This window comes from Tachysurus fulvidraco, chromosome 20 (assembly GCF_022655615.1).
Source record: "Tachysurus fulvidraco isolate hzauxx_2018 chromosome 20, HZAU_PFXX_2.0, whole genome shotgun sequence".
NCBI classification, from domain to species: domain Eukaryota; kingdom Metazoa; phylum Chordata; class Actinopteri; order Siluriformes; family Bagridae; genus Tachysurus; species Tachysurus fulvidraco.
Window position 1 is genome coordinate 17,165,135 of NC_062537.1, and position 26,689 is coordinate 17,191,823.

The 26,689-nt window shown below is 38.4% G+C and overlaps 2 protein-coding genes across 2 annotated transcripts; both read left to right on the top strand.

Moving 5' to 3' along the window:
* Positions 1-5,933: 5,933 nt before the first annotated feature.
* On the top strand, positions 5,934-21,579 carry LOC113661338 (mucin-3A). The gene is made up of 5 exons (XM_047804638.1): positions 5,934-19,708; positions 20,101-20,210; positions 20,796-20,860; positions 21,058-21,194; positions 21,358-21,579. Exons 1-5 carry the CDS (start codon positions 6,103-6,105, stop codon positions 21,549-21,551), a joined length of 14,112 nt encoding a protein of 4,703 aa, XP_047660594.1. The 5' UTR covers positions 5,934-6,102; the 3' UTR covers positions 21,552-21,579.
* A 580-nt stretch (positions 21,580-22,159) lies between these two features.
* Positions 22,160-26,656, top strand: LOC113661340 (adhesion G-protein coupled receptor F1-like). Its single transcript, XM_047804642.1, has 9 exons — positions 22,160-22,304; positions 22,415-22,555; positions 22,845-23,023; positions 23,098-23,268; positions 23,431-24,780; positions 24,894-24,935; positions 25,016-25,075; positions 25,158-25,221; positions 25,941-26,656. The coding sequence occupies exons 1-9, from the start codon at positions 22,160-22,162 to the stop codon at positions 26,006-26,008; spliced, it is 2,220 nt and encodes a 739-aa protein (XP_047660598.1). The 3' UTR covers positions 26,009-26,656.
* Positions 26,657-26,689: the final 33 nt, after the last annotated feature.

The following is a 26,689-nucleotide window of genomic DNA, read 5'->3' on the forward strand; positions in this document are numbered from 1 at the left end:
AAGCTGTGAGGAAAGTGGAACTTATTTTTACAGCCTGACATTTTAATGTTCCCAACTTTGGCAGGTTGCCTTAAAATCTGTGTGAACGTCATGGCCATTCCAGGTAAGACTTTCCTTAAAACATTTTTAACCTATAGAAATAGTTTTGCTGTTGTTTAAACTAAAACATTAGTAAATATTTCAAGTGAATTAAATCTGTTTGGTCAGAACTGGATGATAAATTTTCTGTTACAGTATCTCTGTATCTTTATATTAAAGCACACGTTCCAATGTTATTGTTTCCATAGTAACAGATTTATATTTGGCAAAAACAGATTGTTCAATCATGTTATTAATGAAATGCTGAAGTTTTCTGTCTGATCATTGTTTAAAGGAGGCTCCATTAGCAGCCTTTTTTAACAGTCAGGAGTAAACCTGTTCTTTAAAATTATTCCTAAAGAAGTTTTGAGGAATAGTCATCATAATTCAACAGTATATTATATTTTTTCTTATTTCCTATACTAAATATACTGTTAGAGATTTAATACAAGTTAGTTAGAAGCTGATGACTAACTTTTAGACAAAAAGACATTTTAACCAGGTCTTGTTACACAAAGTGAATTACAGATGTAATTTGAACTTTGTGCTAATCCCACCAATGATTTTAATCCCAGTCCCACCCAGTTCAGTTCCACCCCTGCAGACAGACGTGACCATTAGCACCACCTCACATCTTTTGTTAACACCTACACACATTATTTCCAAATAAATCACTTGGTTTCATTTCCCAAAATATAAATAAGTATGTCATTAAAATCACTGTGTCTTGACCATAAATAAAGCATTTGGCAGACACTCTTAACCAGTGCGGCCTACATTTTTATCTCATTTGTGTTATATAACTGAGCAATTGGGGGTTAAAGGCCTAGCACGGCAGCCCGGTGTACATGGGATTTAAACTCAGAACCTTTTGATTGGTAGTCCAACACCTTAAACACTAGGCTACCACGTCCCCACATTTATTGAAGTTGAATGAACAAAACTATGGAAATGTGTCACAGCCTCACCTCAGCAACCCACCATATCCAATACTTTCCCATATTAATGACTGTGGACTTTCTGTAAGCTTGGAGTACTAATGAACACTAATTTGCATACCTTGTTTCTCTGTGTGCCAATATAAATTCAGATGAATTTCCATTTCTCATTTTCCCCTTTATTAATACCATTTGGTAAGCCTATTCAACAGTGATCATGTTTAATTGACAATGTGTATTTCTTACCTTTCTTGTACAGTGAAATCATCAGAATACATCTTGAGGATTTTGGTCAATGTCCTTATGCTAATGTTTGTAGTAAACACAAAGAGACTTCCTGAAATTTCAGACATGGCTTTAGAGGTAAACTGCTTGACTTTACATTAACTTACATTTAAACTTAATTTAGACTTAAATTTGTCTTGGGATAAGAGAAACTAAATCTTCTGTAAATGTCTGTTCACGGGTACAAAAGTATAAAGAATGAACTTTTTTAAATTGCAGCTTAGTTATACAGATGGACGACAACTCGGTGACTTAAGAGGAAAGCGAGATGGTAAATAATACTATTATATATAATATATTATATAATTATAAATATGAAACTATTATATTTTAATATATATATATATATATATATATATATATATATATATATATATATATATATATATATATATATATATATAAATAATAAGAAGAAGAATATTAAGAAGAAGAAGAAGAAGAATCCTCTTTGATGTAAACTAATAATAGTAATTTTCATGAAGACTGACAATAATTTTGTACAGTAAACTCTATCATTGTACTTATCACCCAAATAGTTAAATAGCTGCCTTTTATTTCCAGCTAAAACAGATGTAGTAGAATACATCATATTGGTTGAGGTGAATGTAACAGAATTGATTTTGATTGCCCAAATCAAATCTTCACTGAAGTCCATCAGTTTTCCATTACAACTAGACAACACCACCGAAATTGATGCTTTATTTATTACAACAGGTAAACTCTATCTATTATTGTCATATTTTGATGTTTAGTTTTTTTAGTCATGTTTTTATAACAATGGGAATTGAATCAGTTGTTATTGACTATAGAAAGACCATATATAGCACAAGTGTCATTAGTCACTAACGCCACCTCACTTTCTGAACCATGGAAACAAGATCCTGTCATTTTTACACTGTTCCCAGGTAAGATCACTGACAATAGTTTCTTTTCAGCATGACTAATGAATATCTCGACACTCCCAAAATGTGGTGCAACAGAAATGTTTGACCTGTCTTTGGGAGACATCATTCATGTTTTATTACAATACCACAGCCAATGGAGCAAAATTGCTTCTGTGTGCTGGGTTGAAAAGATCACACTTCTGTCAATCACAGTAACAGTACTGAACATCTGTGAGCTCATGCAGATAAAATTAGACAGCACTTTGAGAGGGTAACACTGCCATGTAATGAGATTTAAAAAAGAGAAAGCACTTGTTATCTTTCAACAGCTTCTGTTTGTAGCTGGTGTATGATGAGGATAATAAGATAACTGGATTCTGGTCTACTGAATGGTTTTACAAAAATATCTGGCTATCAGTAAGATGGTGCTTGTCATCATAGCTCAAGTGGTTAAGGCTCTGGGTTGTTAATCAGAGGATTGGGGTTACATGACAAGCTGCCACTGTTGGGCCATTGATCAAGGCCTTTAACCCTCTGTATGCTCCAGGTCTGCTGTATCATGATTAACCCTGCATTCTAACCTCCAAAATTGGATTGTCACTGTACAGTGAATAATCAGTGTGGAAACTATATTCCAAATATGCATGAATTATTGTGATCATTTAGATTGTTCATGTAGCCACATATTGGCATTTTTTGTATAATGCAATGAGTATTTTTAAATTATATAACTGTTTCTAACGTCTATGTTTTACATTTTGTTCTATTATTATTATTATTCTTGTCCCCAGTGTGCAGGCCAGTTGAAACCATTTATTTCTGCGAATGTGAGGATCAATATTTCTGGCCATTCGATAACTGCATATATGATAAATGTAATACCATAAATGAAGGAACATGTAACTGTACTGGTGGATTTTCCAGTGGTGGACAGATGTGCTTGCCAAAAGATGGTGAGAGAAATGTTTTGGAGTATATGGATATATGTATAAGATTTAAATGTTTTCTTGTATTTACTTGACTATTGTATTTTCATAGAATTGATATTTGAATTTATTGTTCAAATTGAAATTAATGCCACAAGCACAGAAGTGATAAGTGAAGTGAAGAATCTTCTAGAAGGATTCAGTTTCCAATTATTATATGAAGTTACAAAGGTGGACATTACAACAGGTAAGAATTAGTATGTGAAAAATCTACATTTTAGTTTGTTCAAGGCAAATTTTACTATCTCCTGTGAGAGTATTATGAACTAGAAAGATATATTTGATGATTGTTGATAATTATCTCAATATTAACAATGATTTAAAGAGCTTTTTTTTCTCACACTGAATTCATTATTGGTTTTACACAGTGTGCAGTTTGAATGATACTGAATATCAGTGCAGGTGTGAGGATCAGTATTTCTGGCCATGTGAAAAGTGCACAATATATGGGTCTTGTGATAATGTCACCAACGGCTTGTGTGGTTGCATCAATGCTATTCCAAATGATGGACAGTTCTGTCAACAAATCAATGAGCCGACATGTACGTATGACAAAAATAAAATATATAAATGTGCACATCTAAAGGACACTAACATATTCCCTTAGATATCAGCTGAAAAACATGTAATAGTATCAACAAGTTCTACTTTAGTACTTTTGTTTACAAGAATATCCTCATTCTTGTTTCATAGATGGCTTGGCATGTCCATCTTCAACAAGCACAACAGGTAAATCACAAAGATGAAATATATATGTATAAGAGGATTAACATGAAATGAACATGAGATGGAAGATCAGAACAACAATGTGGAACACTGCACCTTTTGTTACCTCACTAGTTTTTCACAGGCTTCTTGTTGCCAAGTGTGGCCTGTTAGATTTATTGTTTAAGCAATTAATAGCTCAGAATAGTTTGAGGACTGGGTTTCTCTGGTGAAGACTGCATTTATTGTTAAAATGAATGAAATCCAGAGAATGTGTGGAAGAAATGTAATCTATTTTGAAAGATCATAGCTACTGAACACTCCTTAGCTAATGCAACAATTTGCAATGTCCAGAAAAATAAACCATTTCTGGTGTACTAACAACCAGACACTAAACAGTTTAGCCAAGTGAAACAACAGCAATTGATGGCAGATACACTGTGATTGCTCTGTAGAAAAAAACAAAGTCAGTAGAAAATTGCAAAGAAATACTTAGATATTAAATACCAAAGAAAACAATGAATGCAGAAGCATGCAGAAAAATAACAATTTACACTGAAATGGATCCAAACTAAATGCATTCAAACTAATTTAGAGTCAACAACCAGATCATAAACCAATTAATCATACATTTCACATCATGAAATTGAGACCATGCACAACGAACAAGAAAAATGCTTAGGGTCAACCCTGGAAAAGCATCAGATAAGTATAATGCAACAGTTTTAGTTGTCAAAACAGTGGGTTTGCTGGCATAATGCAGTTAAGATTTTTAAGTGTTTAAGGTTTTTTGTCCGATTATTTTGCCTACATAGTTTGTACATAGGGTTGTCTGCCAGTGGGTCCCATGTTCTAAATGTTTAAACACACCTAAATGTAAATATCATAAAATTATATATGCACATCCACTATTCATAAGCTGAAATTCCGATCTGCCGTCTCATCTTCATCTTTCAATCCCAGACCCAAAGGTTCTCAGCGTATAGCAAAAATTGCTGTTTCTTGCTGTTTTGTTACTTTTAGAATTTCATGTTCATTTAAAAACTAAATTACATTTAATGACATTTAGTTAAAAACTAAATTACATTTTACATTTAGTTAAAAACTAAATTACATTTTACTTTACACACTTGCATAGAGGTAAGATGCCCTGCTCATAAATTACATTTAATTTATGAACAGGGCATCTTACCTATAGGCAAGTGTTTAAAGTCTATTTCTGATATTTGATATATTTGTTTATGTTTTAAAACTCTTTTGTTTTGTTAAGTCACTACAGCACTATCCACATCTACTGATGCCATAACCACAGCTGGCACAAGCATCACAATCAAACCAGCTAGAACAGATATGTCACCTATAGCCATCACTTCCACACTAACCCCAATCACAACTTCTACAACCACCGACACCACAGTAATAACCACAATGACACCGAGCACATTTGCAGACACTACAATAGCAACTATCTTACCCACAAACGTCTTAGACACAACAAGCATTCTCAGCCAAACAGCAGTCACTACAACCACAGTAATCACAAGCCAAGCTAAAACAACTATGCCCTCAACCATAGCCAACAAACCCATGACTGATACATTTACATATGAAACAAACACAGCCATTCAAACTCAACCAATCACAATTACATCCATTACTGTAAGCCCAACTAATACACAAACTACTGCCTCTATACCCACATACACCACAGCTACAAACATTGGTAACCTAAACACCACAATAGTGGTAACCACATTCAATACAAATGCAAGCCTTCAATCCACATTGATTGAAACCACAGACACAGACAATGCAGATGATATAACCAAAGACACTACAGAAGATCACGACACAATTACTACAATCAATGCACTCATAACTACAGACATCATAAACATAACTGCTACATCCAGAAACACTATACCCACGACTGCCCCACCTAAAATTTCAATCACAGATGATACTACAGTCTCAGCAATCGCAGCTGATACAACCGCAGCTTTTCAAGCCACAACCCAAGTAAACCTTGTAGCCAAAACCAAAGATGTCATACACACAGTTGCCCCAATTACAGCCACAACAATCGCAACTAACACATTCACAGAGGTCACATCCACAGCTCTTCAATCCGCAGCACAAACAAACCCTGTAACCAACACCACAGACACTACAGACATCAGAAAAGCCATCACCGCCACAACTATAGATAGCTGTACTGCAACCATGCTGAAAACAAACAAAGTCACCACAGTCACAACTGCTACAACATCAGATTCTACAAACACAGAAACTACAACAGCAACTGACACATACACTGACACTGTACCAACGGCTGCCCCAACTACAGGCTCAATCATAATTAGTAATACAGCCAAAGCAATCGCAGCTGATATGACAGCCTCAGCAATCGCAGCTGATACAAACACAGCTCTTCAATCCACAACCAGAGAAAACCATGTAGCCGAAGTCACAGACACTACAGACACTACAAAAACTATCAATGGCACAACAATAGATAGCACCACTGCAACCATTGCCAAAACAAACAAACCAACCACGGTCACAACTGTTACGACATTGGATGCCACAACTGATACACTCACAAACACTATACCCACAGCTACCCCAACTACAGTCTCAACAACTGCAGCTAAAATAATGACATATGTTACATCCACAGACATTATAAACACAGATGCCACAACCAGAACGTTACAATCCACACCCCAAGCAAACCCTGTAGCCAACACCACAGACACTGAAATGAGAGACAATACAAAAACCATCACAGCCAGCACTATAGACAGCACTAATGCAGCCAGAGGGAAAACAACAGGAACCACAAGAGATTCCACAAACATATCTGCAACATTGACAGACATTATATCCACAGCTGCTCCAACAACATCAACAACAACAGCAAAAGTCACAAACACTGATTTTCAAACCACAGCCGAAACGAACTCTATGAACAGCACTACAGACACTGCAATAAAAGAATTCACAAAAAACATAATCGGCACAACCATAGATAGCAATATGCAAATAAAGGCAAAAACAAATAAAGCCACCACATTCACAACTGAGGTTGCACACATTACTACATCAGGTACAACAAACACAGAAAACACAACAATAATTGATACATCCACAGACACTATATCCACAGCTGCCCCAACTGCAGCCTCAACAATCGTAGCTGATACAATCACAGGTCTCCAGTCAACAAACCAAACAAACCCTATAGCCAACACCACAAATAGTGCAATTACAGACACTAAACAAACCATCATTGCAACAATAGATAGCACTGCTGCAACCATAGCAAAAACAAACAAAGCCACCACAGTCACAACTGCTACATCATCAGGTGCCACAAACACAGAAACCACAACAATAATTGATACATCCACAGACATTATATCCACAGCTACCCCAACTACAACCACAAAAACCACAACTGATACAGCAATAGAAGTCACAGTAACTACTCTTCAAACCACAAACCAAAAAAACCCTACAGCCAACACCACAAATACTGCAATTACAGACACTAAACAAACCATCATTGCAACAAAAGATAGGACTGCTGCAACCATAGCAAAAACAAACAAAGTCACCACATTCACAACTGCTACAACATCAGGTGCCACAAACACAGAAACCACAACAATAATTGATACATCCACAGACACTATATCCACAGCTGCCCCAACTGCAGCCTCAACAATCGTAGCTGATACAATCACAGGTCTTCAGTCCACAATCCAAACAAACCCGGTAGCCATCACCACAGACACTGAAATTACAGACACCACAAAAACCTTTACCTCCACAACTATAGATAGAACTACTGCAACCATAGGGAAAACAAACAAAGCAACCACAGTCACAAATGGCGAAACCAGAGATGCCACAACCATATCTGCAAAAATCACAGACATTATATCCACAGCTACCCCAAGCACATACACAAAAACCACAACTGATACAACAACAGAAGTCACAGTAACTACTCTTCAAACCAAAAACCAAACAAACCCTATAGCCAACACCACAAGTACTGCAATTACAGACACTAAACCAACCATCATTGCAACAATAGATAGCACTGCTGCAACCATAGCAAAAACAAACAAAGCCACCACAGTCACAACTGCTACAACATCAGGTGCCACAAAGACAGAAACCACAACAATAATTGATACATCCACAGACACTATATCCACAGCTGTCCCAACTGCAGCCTCAACAATCGTAGCTGATACAATCACAGGTCTTCAGTCCACAATCCAAACAAACCCAGTAGCCACCACCACAGACACTGAAAGTACAGACACCACAAATACTGCAATTACAGACACTAAACAAACCATCACTGCAACAATAGATAGCTCTGCTGCAACCATAGCAAAAACAAATAAAGCCAACACAGTCACAACTGCTACAACATCAGGTGCCACAAACACAGAAACCACAACAATAATTGACACATCCACAGACACTATATACACAGCTGCCCCAACTGCAGCCTCAACAATCGTTACTGATACAATCACAGGTCTTCAGTCCACAATCCAAACAAACACTGTAGCCATCACCACAGACACTGAAATTACAGACACCACAAAAACCTTTATAGCCACCACCAGAGATGCCACAATCATATCTGCAACAATCACAGACATTATATCCACAGCTACCACAACTACATCCACAGAAACCACAACTGATACACCAACAGACGTCACATTAACTACTCTTCAAACCACATACCAAACAAACCCTATAGCCAACACCACAAATACTGCAATTGCAGACACTAAACAAACCATCATTGCAACAATAGATAGCACTGCTGCAACCATAGCAAAAACAAACAAAGCCACCACAGTCACAACTGCTACAACATCAGGTGCCACAAAGACAGAAACCACAACAATAATTGATACATCCACAGACACTATATCCACAGCTGCCCCAACTGCAGCCTCAACAATCGTAGCTGATACAATCACAGGTCTCCAGTCAACAAACCAAACAAACCCTATAGCGAACACCACAAATACTGCAATTACAGACACTAAACAAACCATCATTGCAACAATAGATAGCACTGCTGCAACCATAGCAAAAACAAACAAAGCCAACACAGTCACAACTGCTACATCAGGTGCCAGAAACACAGAAACCACAACAACAATTGATACATCCACAGACACTATATCCACAGCTGCCCCAACTGCAGCCTCAACAATCGTAGCTGATACAATCACAGGTCTTCAGTCCACAATCCAAACAAACCCTGTAGCCATCACCACAGACACTGAAATTACAGACACCACAAAAACCTTTACTGCCACAACTATAGATAGAACTACTAGAACCATAGGGAAAACAAATAAAGCAGCCACAGTCACAAATGGAGCAACCAGAGATGCCACAACCATATCTGCAACAATCACAGACACTATATCCACAGCTACCCCAACTACAACCACAAAAACCACAACTGATACAGCAACAGAAGTCACAGTAACTACTCTTCAAACCACACACCAAACAAACCCTACAGCCAACACCACAAATACTGCAATTACAGACACTAAACAAACCATCATTGCAACAAAAGATAGGACTGCTGCAACCATAGCAAAAACAAACAACGCCACCACATTCACAACTGCTACAAACACAGAAACCACAACAATAATTGATACATCCACAGACACTATATCCACAGCTGCCCCAACTGCAGCCTCAACAATCGTAGCTGATACAATCACAGGTCTTCAGTCCACAATCCAAACAAACCCGGTAGCCATCACCACAGAAACTGAAATTACAGACACCACAAAAACCTTTACCTCCACAACTATAGATAGAACTACTGCAACCATAGGGAAAACAAACAAAGCAACCACAGTCACAAATGGCGAAACCAGAGATGCCACAACCATATCTGCAACAATCACAGACATTATATCCACAGCTACCCCAAGTACATACACAAAAACCACAACTGATACAACAACAGAAGTCACAGTAACTACTCTTCAAACCACAAACCAAACAAACCCTATAGCCAACACCACAAGTACTGCAATTACAGACACTAAACCAACCATCATTGCAACAATAGATAGCACTGCTGCAACCATAGCAAAAACAAACAAAGCCACCACAGTCACAACTGCTACAACATCAGGTGCCACAAAGACAGAAACCACAACAATAATTGATACATCCACAGACACTATATCCACAGCTGCCCCAACTGCAGCCTCAACAATCGTAGCTGATACAATCACAGATCTTCAGTCCACAATCCAAACAAACCCGGTAGCCACCACCACAGACACTGAAAGTACAGACACTACAAATACTGCAATTACAGACACTAAACAAACCATCACTGCAACAATAGATAGCTCTGCTGCAACCATAGCAAAAACAAACAAAGCCAACACAGTCACAACTGCTACAACATCAGGTGCCACAAACACAGAAACCACAACAATAATTGATACATCCACAGACACTATATACACAGCTGCCCCAACTGCAGCCTCAACAATCGTTACTGATACAATCACAGGTCTTCAGTCCACAATCCAAACAAACACTGTAGCCATCACCGCAGACACTGAAATTACAGACACCACAAAAACCTTTATAGCCACCACCAGAGATGCCACAATCATAACTGCAACAATCACAGACATTGTATCCACAGCTACCACAACTACATCCACAGAAACCACAACTGATACAGCAACAGACGTCACATTAACTACTCTTCAAACCACATACCAAACAAACCCTATAGCCAACACCACAAATACTGCAATTGCAGACACTAAACAAACCATCATTGCAACAATAGATAGCACTGCTGCAACCATAGCAAAAACAAACAAAGCCACCACGGTCACAACTGCTACAACATCAGGTGCCACAAACACAGAAACCACAACAATAATTGATACATCCACAGACACTATATCCACAGCTGCCCCAACTGCAGCCTCAACAATCGTAGCTGATACAATCACAGGTCTTCAGTCCACAATCCAAACAAACCCTGTAGCCATCACCACAGACACTGAAAGTACAGACACCACAAATACTGCAATTACAGACACTAAACAAACCATCACTGCAACAATAGATAGCACTGCTGCAACCATAGCAAAAACAAACAAAGCCACCACAGACACAACTGCTACAACATCAGGTGCCACAAAGACAGAAACCACAACAATAATTGATACATCCACAGACACTATATCCACAGCTGCCCCAACTGCAGCCTCAACAATCGTAAATGGTACAATCACAGGTCTTCAGTCCACAATCCAAACAAACCCGGTAGCCATCACCACAGACACTGAAATTACAGACACCACAAAAACCTTTACCTCCACAACTATAGATAGAACTACTGCAACCATAGGGAAAACAAACAAAGCAACCACAGTCACAAATGGCGAAACCAGAGATGCCACAACCATATCTGCAACAATCACAGACATTATATCCACAGCTACCCCAAGTACATACACAAAAACCACAACTGATATAGCAACAGAAGTCACAGTAACTACTCTTCAATCCACAAACCAAACAAACCCTATAGCCAACACCACAAGTCCTGCAATTACAGACACTAAACCAACCATCATTGCAACAATAGATAGCACTGCTGCAACCATAGCAAAAACAAACAAAGCCACCACAATCACAACTGCTACAACATCAGGTGCCACAAACACAGAAACCACAACAATAATTGATACATCCACAGACACTATATCCACAGCTGCCCCAACTGCAGCCTCAACAATCGTAGCTGATACAATCACAGGTCTTCTGTCCACAATCCAAACAAACCCGGTAGCCATCACCACAGACACTGAAATTACAGACACCACAAAAACCTTTACCTCCACAACTATAGATAGAACTACTGCAACCATAGGGAAAACAAACAAAGCAACCACAGTCACAAATGGCGAAACCAGAGATGCCACAACCATATCTGCAACAATCACAGACATTATATCCACAGCTACCCCAAGTACATCCACAGAAACCACAACTGATACAGCAACAGACGTCACATTAACTACTCTTCAAACCACATACCAAACAAACCCTATAGCCAACACCACAAATACTGCAATTGCAGACACTAAACAAACCATCATTGCAACAATAGATAGCACTGCTGCAACCATAGCAAAAACAAACAAAGCCACCACAGTCACAACTGCTACAACATCAGGTGCCACAAACACAGAAACCACAACAATAATTGATACATCCACAGACACTATATCCACAGCTGCCCCAACTGCAGCCTCAACAATCGTAGCTGATACAATCACAGGTCTTCAGTCCACAATCCAAACAAACCCTGTAGCCATCACCACAGACACTGAAAGTACAGACACCACAAATACTGCAATTACAGACACTAAACAAACCATCACTGCAACAATAGATAGCACTGCTGCAACCATAGCAAAAACAAACAAAGCCAACACAGTCACAACTGCTACAACATCAGGTGCCACAAAGACAGAAACCACAACAATAATTGATACATCCACAGACACTATATCCACAGCTGCCCCAACTGCAGCCTCAACAATCGTAAATGGTACAATCACAGGTCTTCAGTCCACAATCCAAACAAACCCGGTAGCCATCACCACAGACACTGAAATTACAGACACCACAAAAACCTTTACCTCCACAACTATAGATAGAACTACTGCAACCATAGGGAAAACAAACAAAGCAACCACAGTCACAAATGGCGAAACCAGAGATGCCACAACCATATCTGCAACAATCACAGACATTATATCCACAGCTACCCCAAGTACATACACAAAAACCACAACTGATATAGCAACAGAAGTCACAGTAACTACTCTTCAAACCACAAACCAAACAAACCCTATAGCCAACACCACAAGTCCTGCAATTACAGACACTAAACCAACCATCATTGCAACAATAGATAGCACTGCTGCAACCATAGCAAAAACAAACAAAGCCACCACAGTCACAACTGCTACAACATCAGGTGCCACAAACACAAAAACCACAACAATAATTGATACATCCACAGACACTATATCCACAGCTGCCCCAACTGCAGCCTCAACAATCGTAGCTGATACAATCACAGGTCTTCAGTCCACAATCCAAACAAACCCGGTAGCCATCACCACAGACACTGAAATTACAGACACCACAAAAACCTTTACCTCCACAACTATAGATAGAACTACTGCAACCATAGGGAAAACAAACAAAGCAACCACAGTCACAAATGGCGAAACCAGAGATGCCACAACCATATCTGCAAAAATCACAGACATTATATCCACAGCTACCCCAAGTACATACACAAAAACCACAACTGATACAACAACAGAAGTCACAGTAACTACTCTTCAAACCACAAACCAAACAAACCCTATAGCCAACACCACAAGTACTGCAATTACAGACACTAAACCAACCATCATTGCAACAATAGATAGCACTGCTGCAACCATAGCAAAAACAAACAAAGCCACCACAGTCACAACTGCTACAACATCAGGTGCCACAAAGACAGAAACCACAACAATAATTGATACATCCACAGACACTATATCCACAGCTGCCCCAACTGCAGCCTCAACAATCGTAGCTGATACAATCACAGGTCTTCAGTCCACAATCCAAACAAACCCAGTAGCCACCACCACAGACACTGAAAGTACAGACACTACAAATACTGCAATTACAGACACTAAACAAACCATCACTGCAACAATAGATAGCTCTGCTGCAACCATAGCAAAAACAAACAAAGCCAACACAGTCACAACTGCTACAACATCAGGTGCCACAAACACAGAAACCACAACAATAATTGATACATCCACAGACACTATATACACAGCTGCCCCAACTGCAGCCTCAACAATCGTTACTGATACAATCACAGGTCTTCAGTCCACAATCCAAACAAACACTGTAGCCATCACCACAGACACTGAAATTACAGACACCACAAAAACCTTTATAGCCACCACCAGAGATGCCACAATCATAACTGCAACAATCACAGACATTGTATCCACAGCTACCACAACTACATCCACAGAAACCACAACTGATACAGCAACAGACGTCACATTAACTACTCTTCAAACCACATACCAAACAAACCCTATAGCCAACACCACAAATACTGCAATTGCAGACACTAAACAAACCATCATTGCAACAATAGATAGCACTGCTGCAACCATAGCAAAGACAAACAAAGCCACCACAGTCACAACTGCTACAACATCAGGGGCCACAAACACAGAAACCACAACAATAATTGATACATCCACAGACACTATATCCACAGCTGCCCCAACTGCAGCCTCAACAATCGTAGCTGATACAATCACAGGTCTTCAGTCCACAATCCAAACAAACCCTGTAGCCATCACCACAGACACTGAAAGTACAGACACCACAAATACTGCAATTACAGACACTAAACAAACCATCATTGCAACAATAGATAGCACTGCTGCAACCATAGCAAAAACAAACAAAGCCACCACCGTCACAACTGCTACAACATCAGGTGCCACAAACACAGAAACCACAACAATAATTGATACATCCACAGACACTATATCCACAGCTGCCCCAACTGCAGCCTCAACAATCGTAGCTGATACAATCACAGGTCTTCAGTCCACAATCCAAACAAACCCGGTAGCCATCACCACAGACACTGAAATTACAAACACCACAAATACTGCAATTACAGACACTAAACAAACCATCACTGCAACAATAGATAGCTCTGCTGCAACCATAGCAAAAACAAACAAAGCAACCACAGTCACAACTGCTACAACATCAGGTGCCACAAACACAGAAACCACAACAATAATTGATACATCCACAGACACTATATACACAGCTGCCCCAACTGCAGCCTCAACAATTGTTACTGATACAATCACAGGTCTTCAGTCCACAATCCAAACAAACACTGTAGCCATCACCACAGACACTGAAATTACAGACAGCACAAAAACCTTTATAGCCACAACCAGAGATGCCACAATCATATCTGCAACAATCACAGACATTATATCCACAGCTACCATAACTACATCCACAGAAACCACAACTGATACAGCAACAGACGTCACATTAACTACTCTTCAAACCACATACCAAACAAACCCTATAGCCAACACCACAAATACTGCAATTGCAGACACTAAACAAACCATCATTGCAACAATAGATAGCACTGCTGCAACCATAGCAAAAACAAACAAAGCCACCACAGTCACAACTGCTACAACATCAGGTGCCACAAAGACAGAAACCACAACAATAATTGATACATCCACAGACACTATATCCACAGCTGCCCCAACTGCAGCCTCAACAATCGTAGCTGATACAATCACAGGTCTTCAGTCCACAATCCAAACAAACCCTGTAGCCATCACCACAGACACTGAAATTACAGACACCACAAAAAGCGTTACCGCCACAACTATAGATAGAACTACTGCAACCATAGGGAAAACAAATAAAGCAAACACAGTCACAAATGGCACAACCAGAGATGCCACAACCATATCTGCAACAATCACAGACATTATATCCACAGCTACCCCAACTACATCCACAAAAACCACAACTGATACAGCAACAGAAGTCACAGTAACTACTCTTCAAACCACAAACCAAACAAACCCTACAGCCATCACCACAGACACTGAAAGTACAGACACCACAAATACTGCAATTACAGACACTAAACAAACCATCACTGCAACAATAGATAGCTCTGCTGCAACCATAGCAAAAACAAACAAAGCCACCACATTCACAACTGCTACAACATCAGGTGTCACAAAGACAGAAACCACAACAATAATTGATACATCCACAGACACTATATCCACAGCTGCCCCAAATGCAGCCTCAAAAATCATAGCTGATACAAACACAGGTCTTCAGTCCACAATCCAAACAAACCCTGTAGCCATCACCACAGACACTGAAAGTACAGACACCACAAACACTGCAATTACAGACACTAAACAAACCATCACTGCAACAATAGATAGCACTGCTGCAACCATAGCAAAAACAAACAAAGCCACCACATTCACAACTGCTACAACATCAGGTGCCACAAACACAGAAACCACAACAATAATTGATACATCCACAGACATCCAAACAAACCCTGTAGCCATCACCACAGACACTGAAATTACAGACACCACAAAAACCTTTACTGCCACAACTATAGATAGAACTACTGTAACCATAGGGAAAACAAATAAAGCAACCACAGTCACAAATGTAGCAACCAGAGATGCCACAACCATATCTGCAACAATCACAGACATTGTATCCACAGCTGCCCCAACTTCATCCACAAAAACCACAACTGATACAGCAACAGAAGTCACAGTAACTACTCTTCAAACCACAAACCAAACAAACCCTATAGCCAACACCACAAATACTGCAATTACAGACACTAAACCAACCATCATTGCAACAATAGATAGCACTGCTGCAACCATAGCAAAAACAAACAAAGCCACCACAGTCACAACTGCTACAACATCAGGTGCCACAAACACAGAAACCACAACAATAATTGATACATCCACAGACACTATATCCACAGCTGCCCCAACTGCAGCCTCAACAATCGTAGCTGATACAATTACAGGTCTTCAGTCCACAATCCAAACAAACCCTGTAGCCATCACCACAGACACTGAAAGTACAGACACCACAAATACTGCAATTTCAGACACTAAACAAACCATCACTGCAACAATAGATAGCTCTGCTGCAACCATACCAAAAACAAACAAAGCCACCACATTCACAACTGCTACAACATCAGGTGCCACAAAGACAGAAACCACAACAATAATTGATACACCCACCGACACTATATCCACAGCTGCCCCAACTGCAGCCTCAACAATCGTAGCTGATACAATCACAGGTCTTCAGTCCACAATCCAAACAAACCCTGTAGCCATCACCATAGACACTGAACGTACAGACACCACAAATACTGCAATTACAGACACTAAACAAACCATCACTGCAACAATAGATAGCACTGCTGCAACCATACTAAAAACAAACAAAGCCACCACATTCACAACTGCTACAACATCAGGTGCCAAAAACACAGAAACCACAACAATAATTGATACATCCACAGACCCTATATCCACAGCTGCCCCAACTGCAGCCTCAACAATCGTAGCTGATACAATCACAGTTCTTCAGTCCAAAATCCAAACAAACTCTGTAGCCATCACCATAGACACTGAAATTACAGACACCACAAAAACCTTTACTGCAACAACTGTAGATAGAACCACTGTAACCATAGGGAAAACAAATAATGCAACCACAGTCACAAATGGAGCAACCAGAGATGCCACAACCATATCTGCAACAATAACAGACATTATATCCACAGCTACCCCAACTACATCCACAAAAACCACAACTGATACAGCAACAGAAGTCACAGTAACTACTCTTCAAACCACAAACCAAACAAACCCTATAGCCAACACCACAAATACTGCAATTACAGCCACTAAACAAACCATCATTGCAACAATCGATAGCTCTGCTGCAACCATAGCAAAAACAAACAAAGCCACCACATTCACAACTGCTACAACATCAGATGCCACATACACAGACTACACAAAAGTAACTGACACATTCACAGCTGTCCCAGTTTCAGCCTCAACAATCACAGCTTATATGACAGCCTCAGCCATCGCACGTGATACAACCACAGCCCTTCAATTGGTATCCAGAGAAAAACCTGTAGCCAACACCACAGAAATTGCAATTACAGACACCACAAAAACTACCAACGGCACAACCATCGATAGAACTACTGCAACCATAGCCAAAACAAACAAACCAAACACGGTCACAGCTGTTATGACATTGGATGCCACAGACACCAAAATCACAACTGATACATCCACAAACACTAAAGAAACCATCATCGCAACAAAATATAGCACTACTGCAACCAAAGCAAAAACAAACAAAGCCACTACAGTCACAACTGCTACATCAGGTGCCACAAGCACAGAAACCACAACAATAATTGATAAATCCACAGACACTATATCCACAGCTGCCCCAAATGCAGCCTCAACAATCGTAGCTGACACAATCACAGGTATTCAGTCCACAATCCAAACAAACCCTGTAGCCATCACCACAGACACTGAAATTACAGACACCACAAATACTGCAATTACAGACACCACAAAAACCTTTACTGCCACAAGTATAGATAGAACTACTACAATTATGGGGAAAACAAAAGAAACAACCACAGTCACAAATGGAACAACCAGAGATGCCACAAATATATCTGCAACATTGACAGACATATCCACAGCTACCCCAACTTCATCCACAAAAATCACAACTGATACAGCAACAGAAGTCACAACCAGAACATTTCAATCCACACCCCAAACAAACCCTGTAGCCAACACCACAGACACTGAAATGAGACACAACACAAAAACCATCACTGCCACCACTATAGATAGCACTAATGCAACCAGAGGGAAAACAACAGGAACCACAAGAGATTCCACAACCATATCTGCAACAATCACAGACATTATATCCACAGCTGCCCCAACTACATCCACAAAAATCACAACTGATACAACAACAGAAGTCACAGCCACTACTCTTCAAACCACAAACCAAACAAACGCTGTAGCCAACACCACAAACACTGCAATTAACGACACTAAACAAACCATCATTGCAACAATAGATAGCACTGCTGCAACCATAGCAAAAACAAACAAAGCCACCACAGTCACAACTGCTACAACAACAGGTGCCACATACACAGACAACACAAAAGTAACAGACACAGCCACAGACACCATATTCACAGCTGTCCCAGCTTCAGCCTCAACAATCACAGCTAATATGACAGCCTCAGCAATCAAAGGTGATACAACCACAGCCCTTGCAACAAACACAGACACCACAATCATGAGTGTTAACTCAACAGACACTATTACCATGGCTGCTCCAACAACAGCCTCAAAAATCACAATTAGTACAACCACAATTATCACAACCACACCTTTCCAAAACACAACTTCTGCGGTCATGGAAAATAAAACCACAGAAACTGCAACTACAGACACCATACAAACCACAGCTAACACTACTCTAAGTATAACCAAAACAAACAAAGCCACTACAGTCAAAACTGCTATATCCACAGACACCACAAACACAAATTTTACAAATAAAATCACAGCAACCACATACACTACAACTGACAACACCACAACTGCTGAAACCACAGCAGCCAAAACCACATTGACCAGAATCAAAACTGATACAAGCACTGACACCATACCCACTACTACACTACCTAAAACTGACAGAGACACTACAAGTACAAGTCTTCAAACCACAGCAAATGCAACCACAATCTTTACAACCTCAAACACCACAACTACAAATTCTATACCCACTGCTTTCCAAACTACAGCCACAACAATTACAACTGATAGAAACATTACAAAAGCTCTCCGAACAACAATCAATCTCACCAACACCACTGATGCAACAACTACAGACACCTCGACAAACATTGTCACCACAACTATAGAGAGCTCTACTAGAACCACAGCCACTGCAAACACCACCACACTCACAAGAGCACCAAACCAAGGTAAGATTTCAAACGTTTAAATCTTATTGAAATAAAATAAAATTCAATAATATACTTATGCCAAAGCCATTTAAAACTCTAATTTTCCCCCAAAGCCTTTCCCCTTTATGTTCCATAAATAGACCAATATTTGACCCTAATTTAATGTTACAAAAATACAATTAAGTCACAAATAATCACCCAGGTAAAGATATTTGTACAAAAATATGAAAGAGCTAAAGCTTAATGTAGGTGTGTGAATGCATCCTCCCTTTTCCCCTCTCTGTTTGCTTGTGTTTTGCCCTTTCTGTGTTCATTCATCTTTTACCAATTAATGGTATGATCCATTTCAATCGCTTAAATTTACACCTGTTACATTTCACTTCTGTTGTCATTTTGTTTTTCACCCACAGACACACGTGTCCTTGGGTACTCAATGAAAATAAACAGTGAATTTGACATTGCACTCACCAATAAAACAAGTGAAACCTTCAAAAAACTTAAAGCAACAATTGAGAAATCGGTAAGTTCAACACAGTGAAAGCATCAGTTCATACTTCAGCTTTTATTTAGAAGTATGCAAGCAAGGAATTACATACTTAAAGGTTATTGGGTTTGCTGGAATCATACAGCCTGATACAAAGTACATTTACTGCTTCCACTGATATTTTCCTATAACAGCACAAAGTGTTTTGTTCCTCTTTTACAAAAGCAATTATCTAGTTATTACATTTCATAATAACAAACTCATCATGCCTTTTATACATTGAATATTGTGGAATGTTTGCAAAACCTACTGTACTGTACGTAAAAGTATCTATATACCGTCATTCCTTCATAGTCTCTCTCATGAAGACTTTTCTATGGAGGAAAACATACAGTAAATAAGCTGTTTATTTTTAGTAATGGATTAGGTGGAACATCCCATCCTCCATACGTGTCCTTGTGAATGAGCTGTTACCGTAGAAACAATAATATATTAATATGAGCATTTATGAATTAAAAGTTTATTAACATAGATTTGCCATCGAAATTATATTTAGAACTGTTGTCAGAGTTACTGTTATAGAAAAATAAATGACTGAGGCTGAGTATGTTCCTTTTTCAGATTGATGAAAGTTACAGAAGCTTGCCTGCCTATAAGCCCAACTCTGCAAGTGTGAATGGTTTCAGGTAACATTATTTACTGCATTATTCGTAGTTTAATATTTTAGTTGAAAAGATGATGTTTACCATCTTCAATGCATATATAGATCATTAACTGAAACCTAATGAAACTGGAAACAAAACCACTCATACCTACAATTTTTTGTAGACTTTTGTCGCTGCTTCTTTCAAAAGGACATAGGTGATGTTCTGTGTTTTGACAGGCCTGGCAGTGTAATTGCAGACTTCGAGGTTAATGCAACTAGCGATAACCTTAATTTGGCATCGGCAAACCAACAACTTGCTAGCAATCTCCGTTCACTGGGATACAACATAAGCAATGATGCATTCAGTCAAAGTGGTAGGGAAATTACTCTCTTCCTATTATTGCGTTCTCCTCATCTTATTATTATTATTAATTTTTGCAATCCAGAACACTCTCATTCTCATTCTGTATAGCACTGATGGTAAAAAAATAAAACAATAAAGCCTTAAATAAATATGTGCATGGTTCTGTGTTTCAGTGGCAGATGGGCTATATAAAAGTCAAGACCAAATATATCCTGGGCAAAATATGATACTGACTTGTAACACAACAACAAATAACAACATTAATTGGACGAAGAATGGAATTGAACTAAAGGAGTCTGACAGATATACAATTGATCAGAATGTACTCACTGTGAAAAATACCACTCCTGAGGATAGTGGTACGTAAAAAAAAGTCACTGCAGTATCTAGTAAACAACCTTACATTCATTTTACTGCGTCCCCAAAGATTTGTATTGGATCAGTATTTGTACTAGTAGATTATATTAGGATACAAATTATAAATCCCAGAATCTAAATCGTCTTCTGTTTTATTTATTTTCTTATTTATTTTTAAATCTAACCCTATTTTGTCATAGTAAAATAGCCAGATGGTAAAAGATACATTTATAGTGTATAAGTTCACTTCATGCACCAAAAAGAATCTTTACTCGCTATCAATCCTCATAATAACTTCCCATATTTTCATACATTATCATGTAGATCGCTCTCGTTTAAACACTAAAATTCAAAAATCCCCAGGTCTACCAAGCTGCCACTGCTGGGCCCCTGAGCAAGGCCCTTAACCCTCAGTTGCTCACTGTAAGTCACTCTGGATAAGGGTGTCTGCTAAATGCCGTAAATGTAAATGTAAATTCAGGAATGTTCTTGAACATTTTATTCGTGTGATATTGTTTATGATTTCCATATTAATCTCCTTTCCTTTCAAAATGATCAGGTCTGTATGAATGTAGCACAACAGTGAACTCAATTCCACATGTGATCCGGCAAAGGATTATGATTCCAGAGCCCAGTATCCAAGTGAGCAATGACAAATTTGTAAATTGTGAGAACCCAAAAACTATGCTTCAGTGTTGTGTTCAGAAGAGCTATGAAGTGAAATGGAGCATTGACCCTGCAGCTTGCATCCAACCTTCAGAAGGTCACAAATAAAAAAGCAAAACTTTATTCATGTCAAATATTTCGTCAAGCTACACCACTGAAATAGTTTTGATTTGTACTTTAACTTTAACTATTTATTATTTCCTACAGTTCCACCAACAGGCTGCATAGTATGTGACTATAAAATAAACACACAGGAATGTCAGAGTAACAAGAATATATCAGTCACATGTCAACTTATTAAAAGTGATTACAAGGCACAGAAAATCACAATAAATATACTTAATGGAAGTGAGTAATCCTTCATTTTTATTTCAAATGTAAATATAGAAGATCAGAGAAAGCAAATTTGAATGAATTTGTGTAATTACCTTATTCAGATATACATTAGACAGCATTTAAATTTGTTTGCATTTGTGGGGGTTTTTATGTACAGTATACATTACATTCATTCTTCTCTTCATAATTGTATAAAAATATATTTTGTCTTCATGCAAAGGGAAAATTATCAGTTTTTTTAAACTACCTTCTGTGCAAGTGTGTTGTTATTCTTGAAATTTTCTCAACATCATTCCCATAGAATCGAAGTGTTCTGATGCTGTATTTGGACCCGGGAATGTGGAAGACGTACATGTTGGGGACTGTGATGAAGGCATGGTTGGTTATCAAGAAGCTAAGTGTAACTCAACAGGACAGTGGCAAATTACATATACCAACTGTGTCCTGCGAGTCATTCAAAATCTAAAAGATCAAACTGGGGTAATCAGATTTGCTTTTTATTTTATGTCCAATAACAGAGAAAAAAATCTAAATTTCTGCATTTTTTCCCTTAGCTCTTAACTATCATTGAACTCCCACAATTTGTGGCTAATCTCAGCAATGCGACTGAAACAAATGCTCGAAATATAACATTGTCTTCATCAACCATATTAACAATTGCTGACATTCTTAAAACCATTGCCAATATCTCCCAATCATTGCGTGTCAATGAAGTCATTATGACTGTAAGTATAGTATTGTTTTCTCTTTTTCTTTTTGTCTTTCGAAACTCATTGCAGTTTTTGAAAGAAAGAGAATTTATGTTTTACTTTTAATTTGTGATACCATATTTGATTTGATTTGATTAGATGGGCTCGTTCTAATAATTTTTTTATTTCAATTTTAAGGGTTTCCTAAAAACTGTGGATGTCATTGGGTCAGTAGATGCACAGAAAGCATGGATTGATTTAAATAAAAACAGTACAACCAGTAATGCCAGTTCTGAACTTCTGGCATCCATTGAAAGCATCGCACGCAGCCTACCAGATGAAGTCATTAAGATAAAAACCACCTCTGCTCATCTTAAAAGAAATAACATCACTACTGCCCCATTTTTTGAAGAATTTGGTAATAACTCATCGACCCATATAAGCATTCCAATGATTAGTCAACAGACTTTCATAACCATCATAGTTTTTTCAGCACTTGACAATGTCTTACCTGTTCGCACTGCGTACAATGACAGTTCAGTTAACACCAGCATCAATGGAGACGTAGCTGTGATTGAACCAAAGTCATCAATTAACAACATATCGTTTTCTTTTGCCATCAAAAATCAGACACTTGGAAACCCTCAGTGTGTCTTTTGGAACTTTAATATTCTGAATGGTAGTGGTGGATGGGACTGGACTGGATGTCAGTTAAAGCTATTAGGGAATGAACCTGAAAGATACACATGTGAGTGCAATCACACCACCTCTTTTTCAATCCTGATGTCACCATTTACGCTGGATAAAGTCCAAGCCATAATCTTAGACTATATAACCTACATTGGTGTTGGCATTTCAATGGCTAGCTTGGTTTTGTGCCTCATCATTGAAATCATCATATGGAAATCAGTGACACGAAATGACACATCCTACATGCGCCATGTCTCCATAGTCAACATCGCTGTCTCCCTCCTGATTGCGAACATTTGCTTCATCATTGGAGCAGCTGTTGTTAAACTAGAAGGTCCCTGCAGTACAGCGACGTTCTTCATGCACTTCTTTTACCTTGCCCTTTTCTTCTGGATGTTGTTGTCAGCACTTTTGCTCCTCTACCGCACCCTCATGGTCTTTTCCAGAATGACCAGAGGAGCAATGATGGCCATAGGCTTCACTGTTGGCTATGGAGCCCCGTTAATCATAGCTGTCGTTACTGTGGCATCTACAGCTGGAGGCAAAGGATACATTCAACAAGGTTACAATTGTTGGCTGAACTGGAATAAAACAAAGGCTCTCCTGGCATTTGTGATTCCTGCTCTGACGATTGTAGCTATAAACCTCCTGGTGCTTATTGTGGTTCTGTTTAAGATGTTGATGAGAGGAGTTAATGCTTCTGTTCAGCCAGATGAGAAACATCCCCTAGCTGTCATTGCTAGATGTGTGGCGATTTTAACACCTATCTTTGGTCTAACGTGGGGATTCGGCATTGGGACCTTGGTGTCACCAAACTTTGGGATTCACATAGTTTTTGCATTCCTTAATTCACTGCAGGTACAAATGCTATTCTCTTTGTATTTATAATGACATAATAAAGATCTTCTATATGAAACAAAAATGAGCTGATCAAACTAATCCGTAAAATTGTCCAATTTGTCTCTTCAAAGGGTTTCTTCATTTTGCTGTTTGGAACATTACTGGACAGTAAAGTATATCACGCTTTTATTTATTTTTTTCCTTTTCCCCTGTGTCCATAAATAACAGTATTAATTTTGTTTTCTGGTTGCAGGTCCGAGAAGCACTGACAGGAAGGTTGGCTCTGAGGAACGTAAGCTCTAACCACACCAGGGTAAACACTTTAATGAATAATTACTCAGTCATTTGCATTGGACTTTAAAATGCAGTATTTTAAATAAGTTTTTCATCTACAGAGCACAAGTGCAGGATCAGCACTCTCAAACAGTCTTATTTTCATTCAGGGGTTATGGCGCAGAGGTACGTAACTGAACAGAAAGTTCATTTTTACACACATGAACCTTCTTAATTAATGACCACACAAAGTGTATCATGCTTGGTCACAACTTTAGATAGTAAACTACTTTAGATAGTTAACACTGTTTACTTAAGTCATACATCATTTTTTTAACTTCACCCATATTATACACAGCGCATAACCTGATCACATAGATCCGTGCATCTTCGGTTTAGCCACTGAATCTCCACTTATGGGTTTTTGGATATATTAACAGGCAAAGTTTGTTCCAGTGAACTTATTTTCAGTCATGCCTATGCTGATTTAAAAAGATGATGATTAGGATTGCTAGCAAAGGATTACAAACAACTTTATTCACAATGTTTGTTGAACTGAAGTACAAGAATGGAATAATAGCACAAGCATGACATGGAGAAAATCTTTAAAAGACACAAGAAAGTCATCAGAATTTTTTCTATTTGTATTCAGCAAGGACAAAAAGGAAACTGCTCTGGTGGTGGGAACTTTTTTTTTTTTAGAAAAACTAATCGTTTATTTCATGCTAAATTATTTAGAATAAACACGTTTGTGAAAATGTCTGATATCAAATTATGCACTACAACTACATAATATCAGATTCTTAACGGATGAGAACTGACGAACTAAATTTGACGAGTCACTTAAAAAACTTTTTAAAAATCTTTCATTTTTGTGCTGCAACTAACCTTCTGACCTTTTGCAGATGTGTACCGCGTATCCGAAGCTGGCATCTTTCCGACGTCTTCAAGTAACTCCTATAAAGCTGTTTAGCTTAGTTATCTAACAAACGTTTCATCCGTATATATATTTAAAGAACTTCTTTAACACTAATTATATAGTGAGCGAAGTCTTTATTTTTCTTGGCAACCCCAACGCTAATGAAACGAATTTAACTACACTTTGTCGATCATTCACAACAATATTATGATGACGTATTTTTTTCAAAGAGAAACGTGAAAAACGGTCCTTACTCGTGGTATTGTACATTTTCAATAAAGAATTCTTAATAACTATCTACTTATGCATTTCTGAGCCATGGTCTGAGCATGTGTGAACAATTTTGTTCGTATTTTGGATGTGTTTATTTTTCAGGTTATGAATCCTTGCTAGATACTTTACATTGTTGTATCATCAACCGCTAAGATGTTCCACATGATCGTGTCTGCTAAAGAACTTGATGTAAATGACAGCTCGCACCTTAACACTTTTTCTTTTAATAATGAAACCATGCATATTTACCTGCTATTGATACCCCATCCAATATTTTGTCTTTGCATTTTTTTTTCCGTTTGTACCTGTTTTGTGGTTTCAGCATTAAATGTCTCTCGTGTCACATTTTTTTTATTCCACACAAATGTCTGTATCTTCAAAGTAAATGTTAATATCAAACCCATTTCTGCTGTCTGTGAGTGCTTGTTCATAAATATGTAAAATTTGAAGGTGTTTATGTTC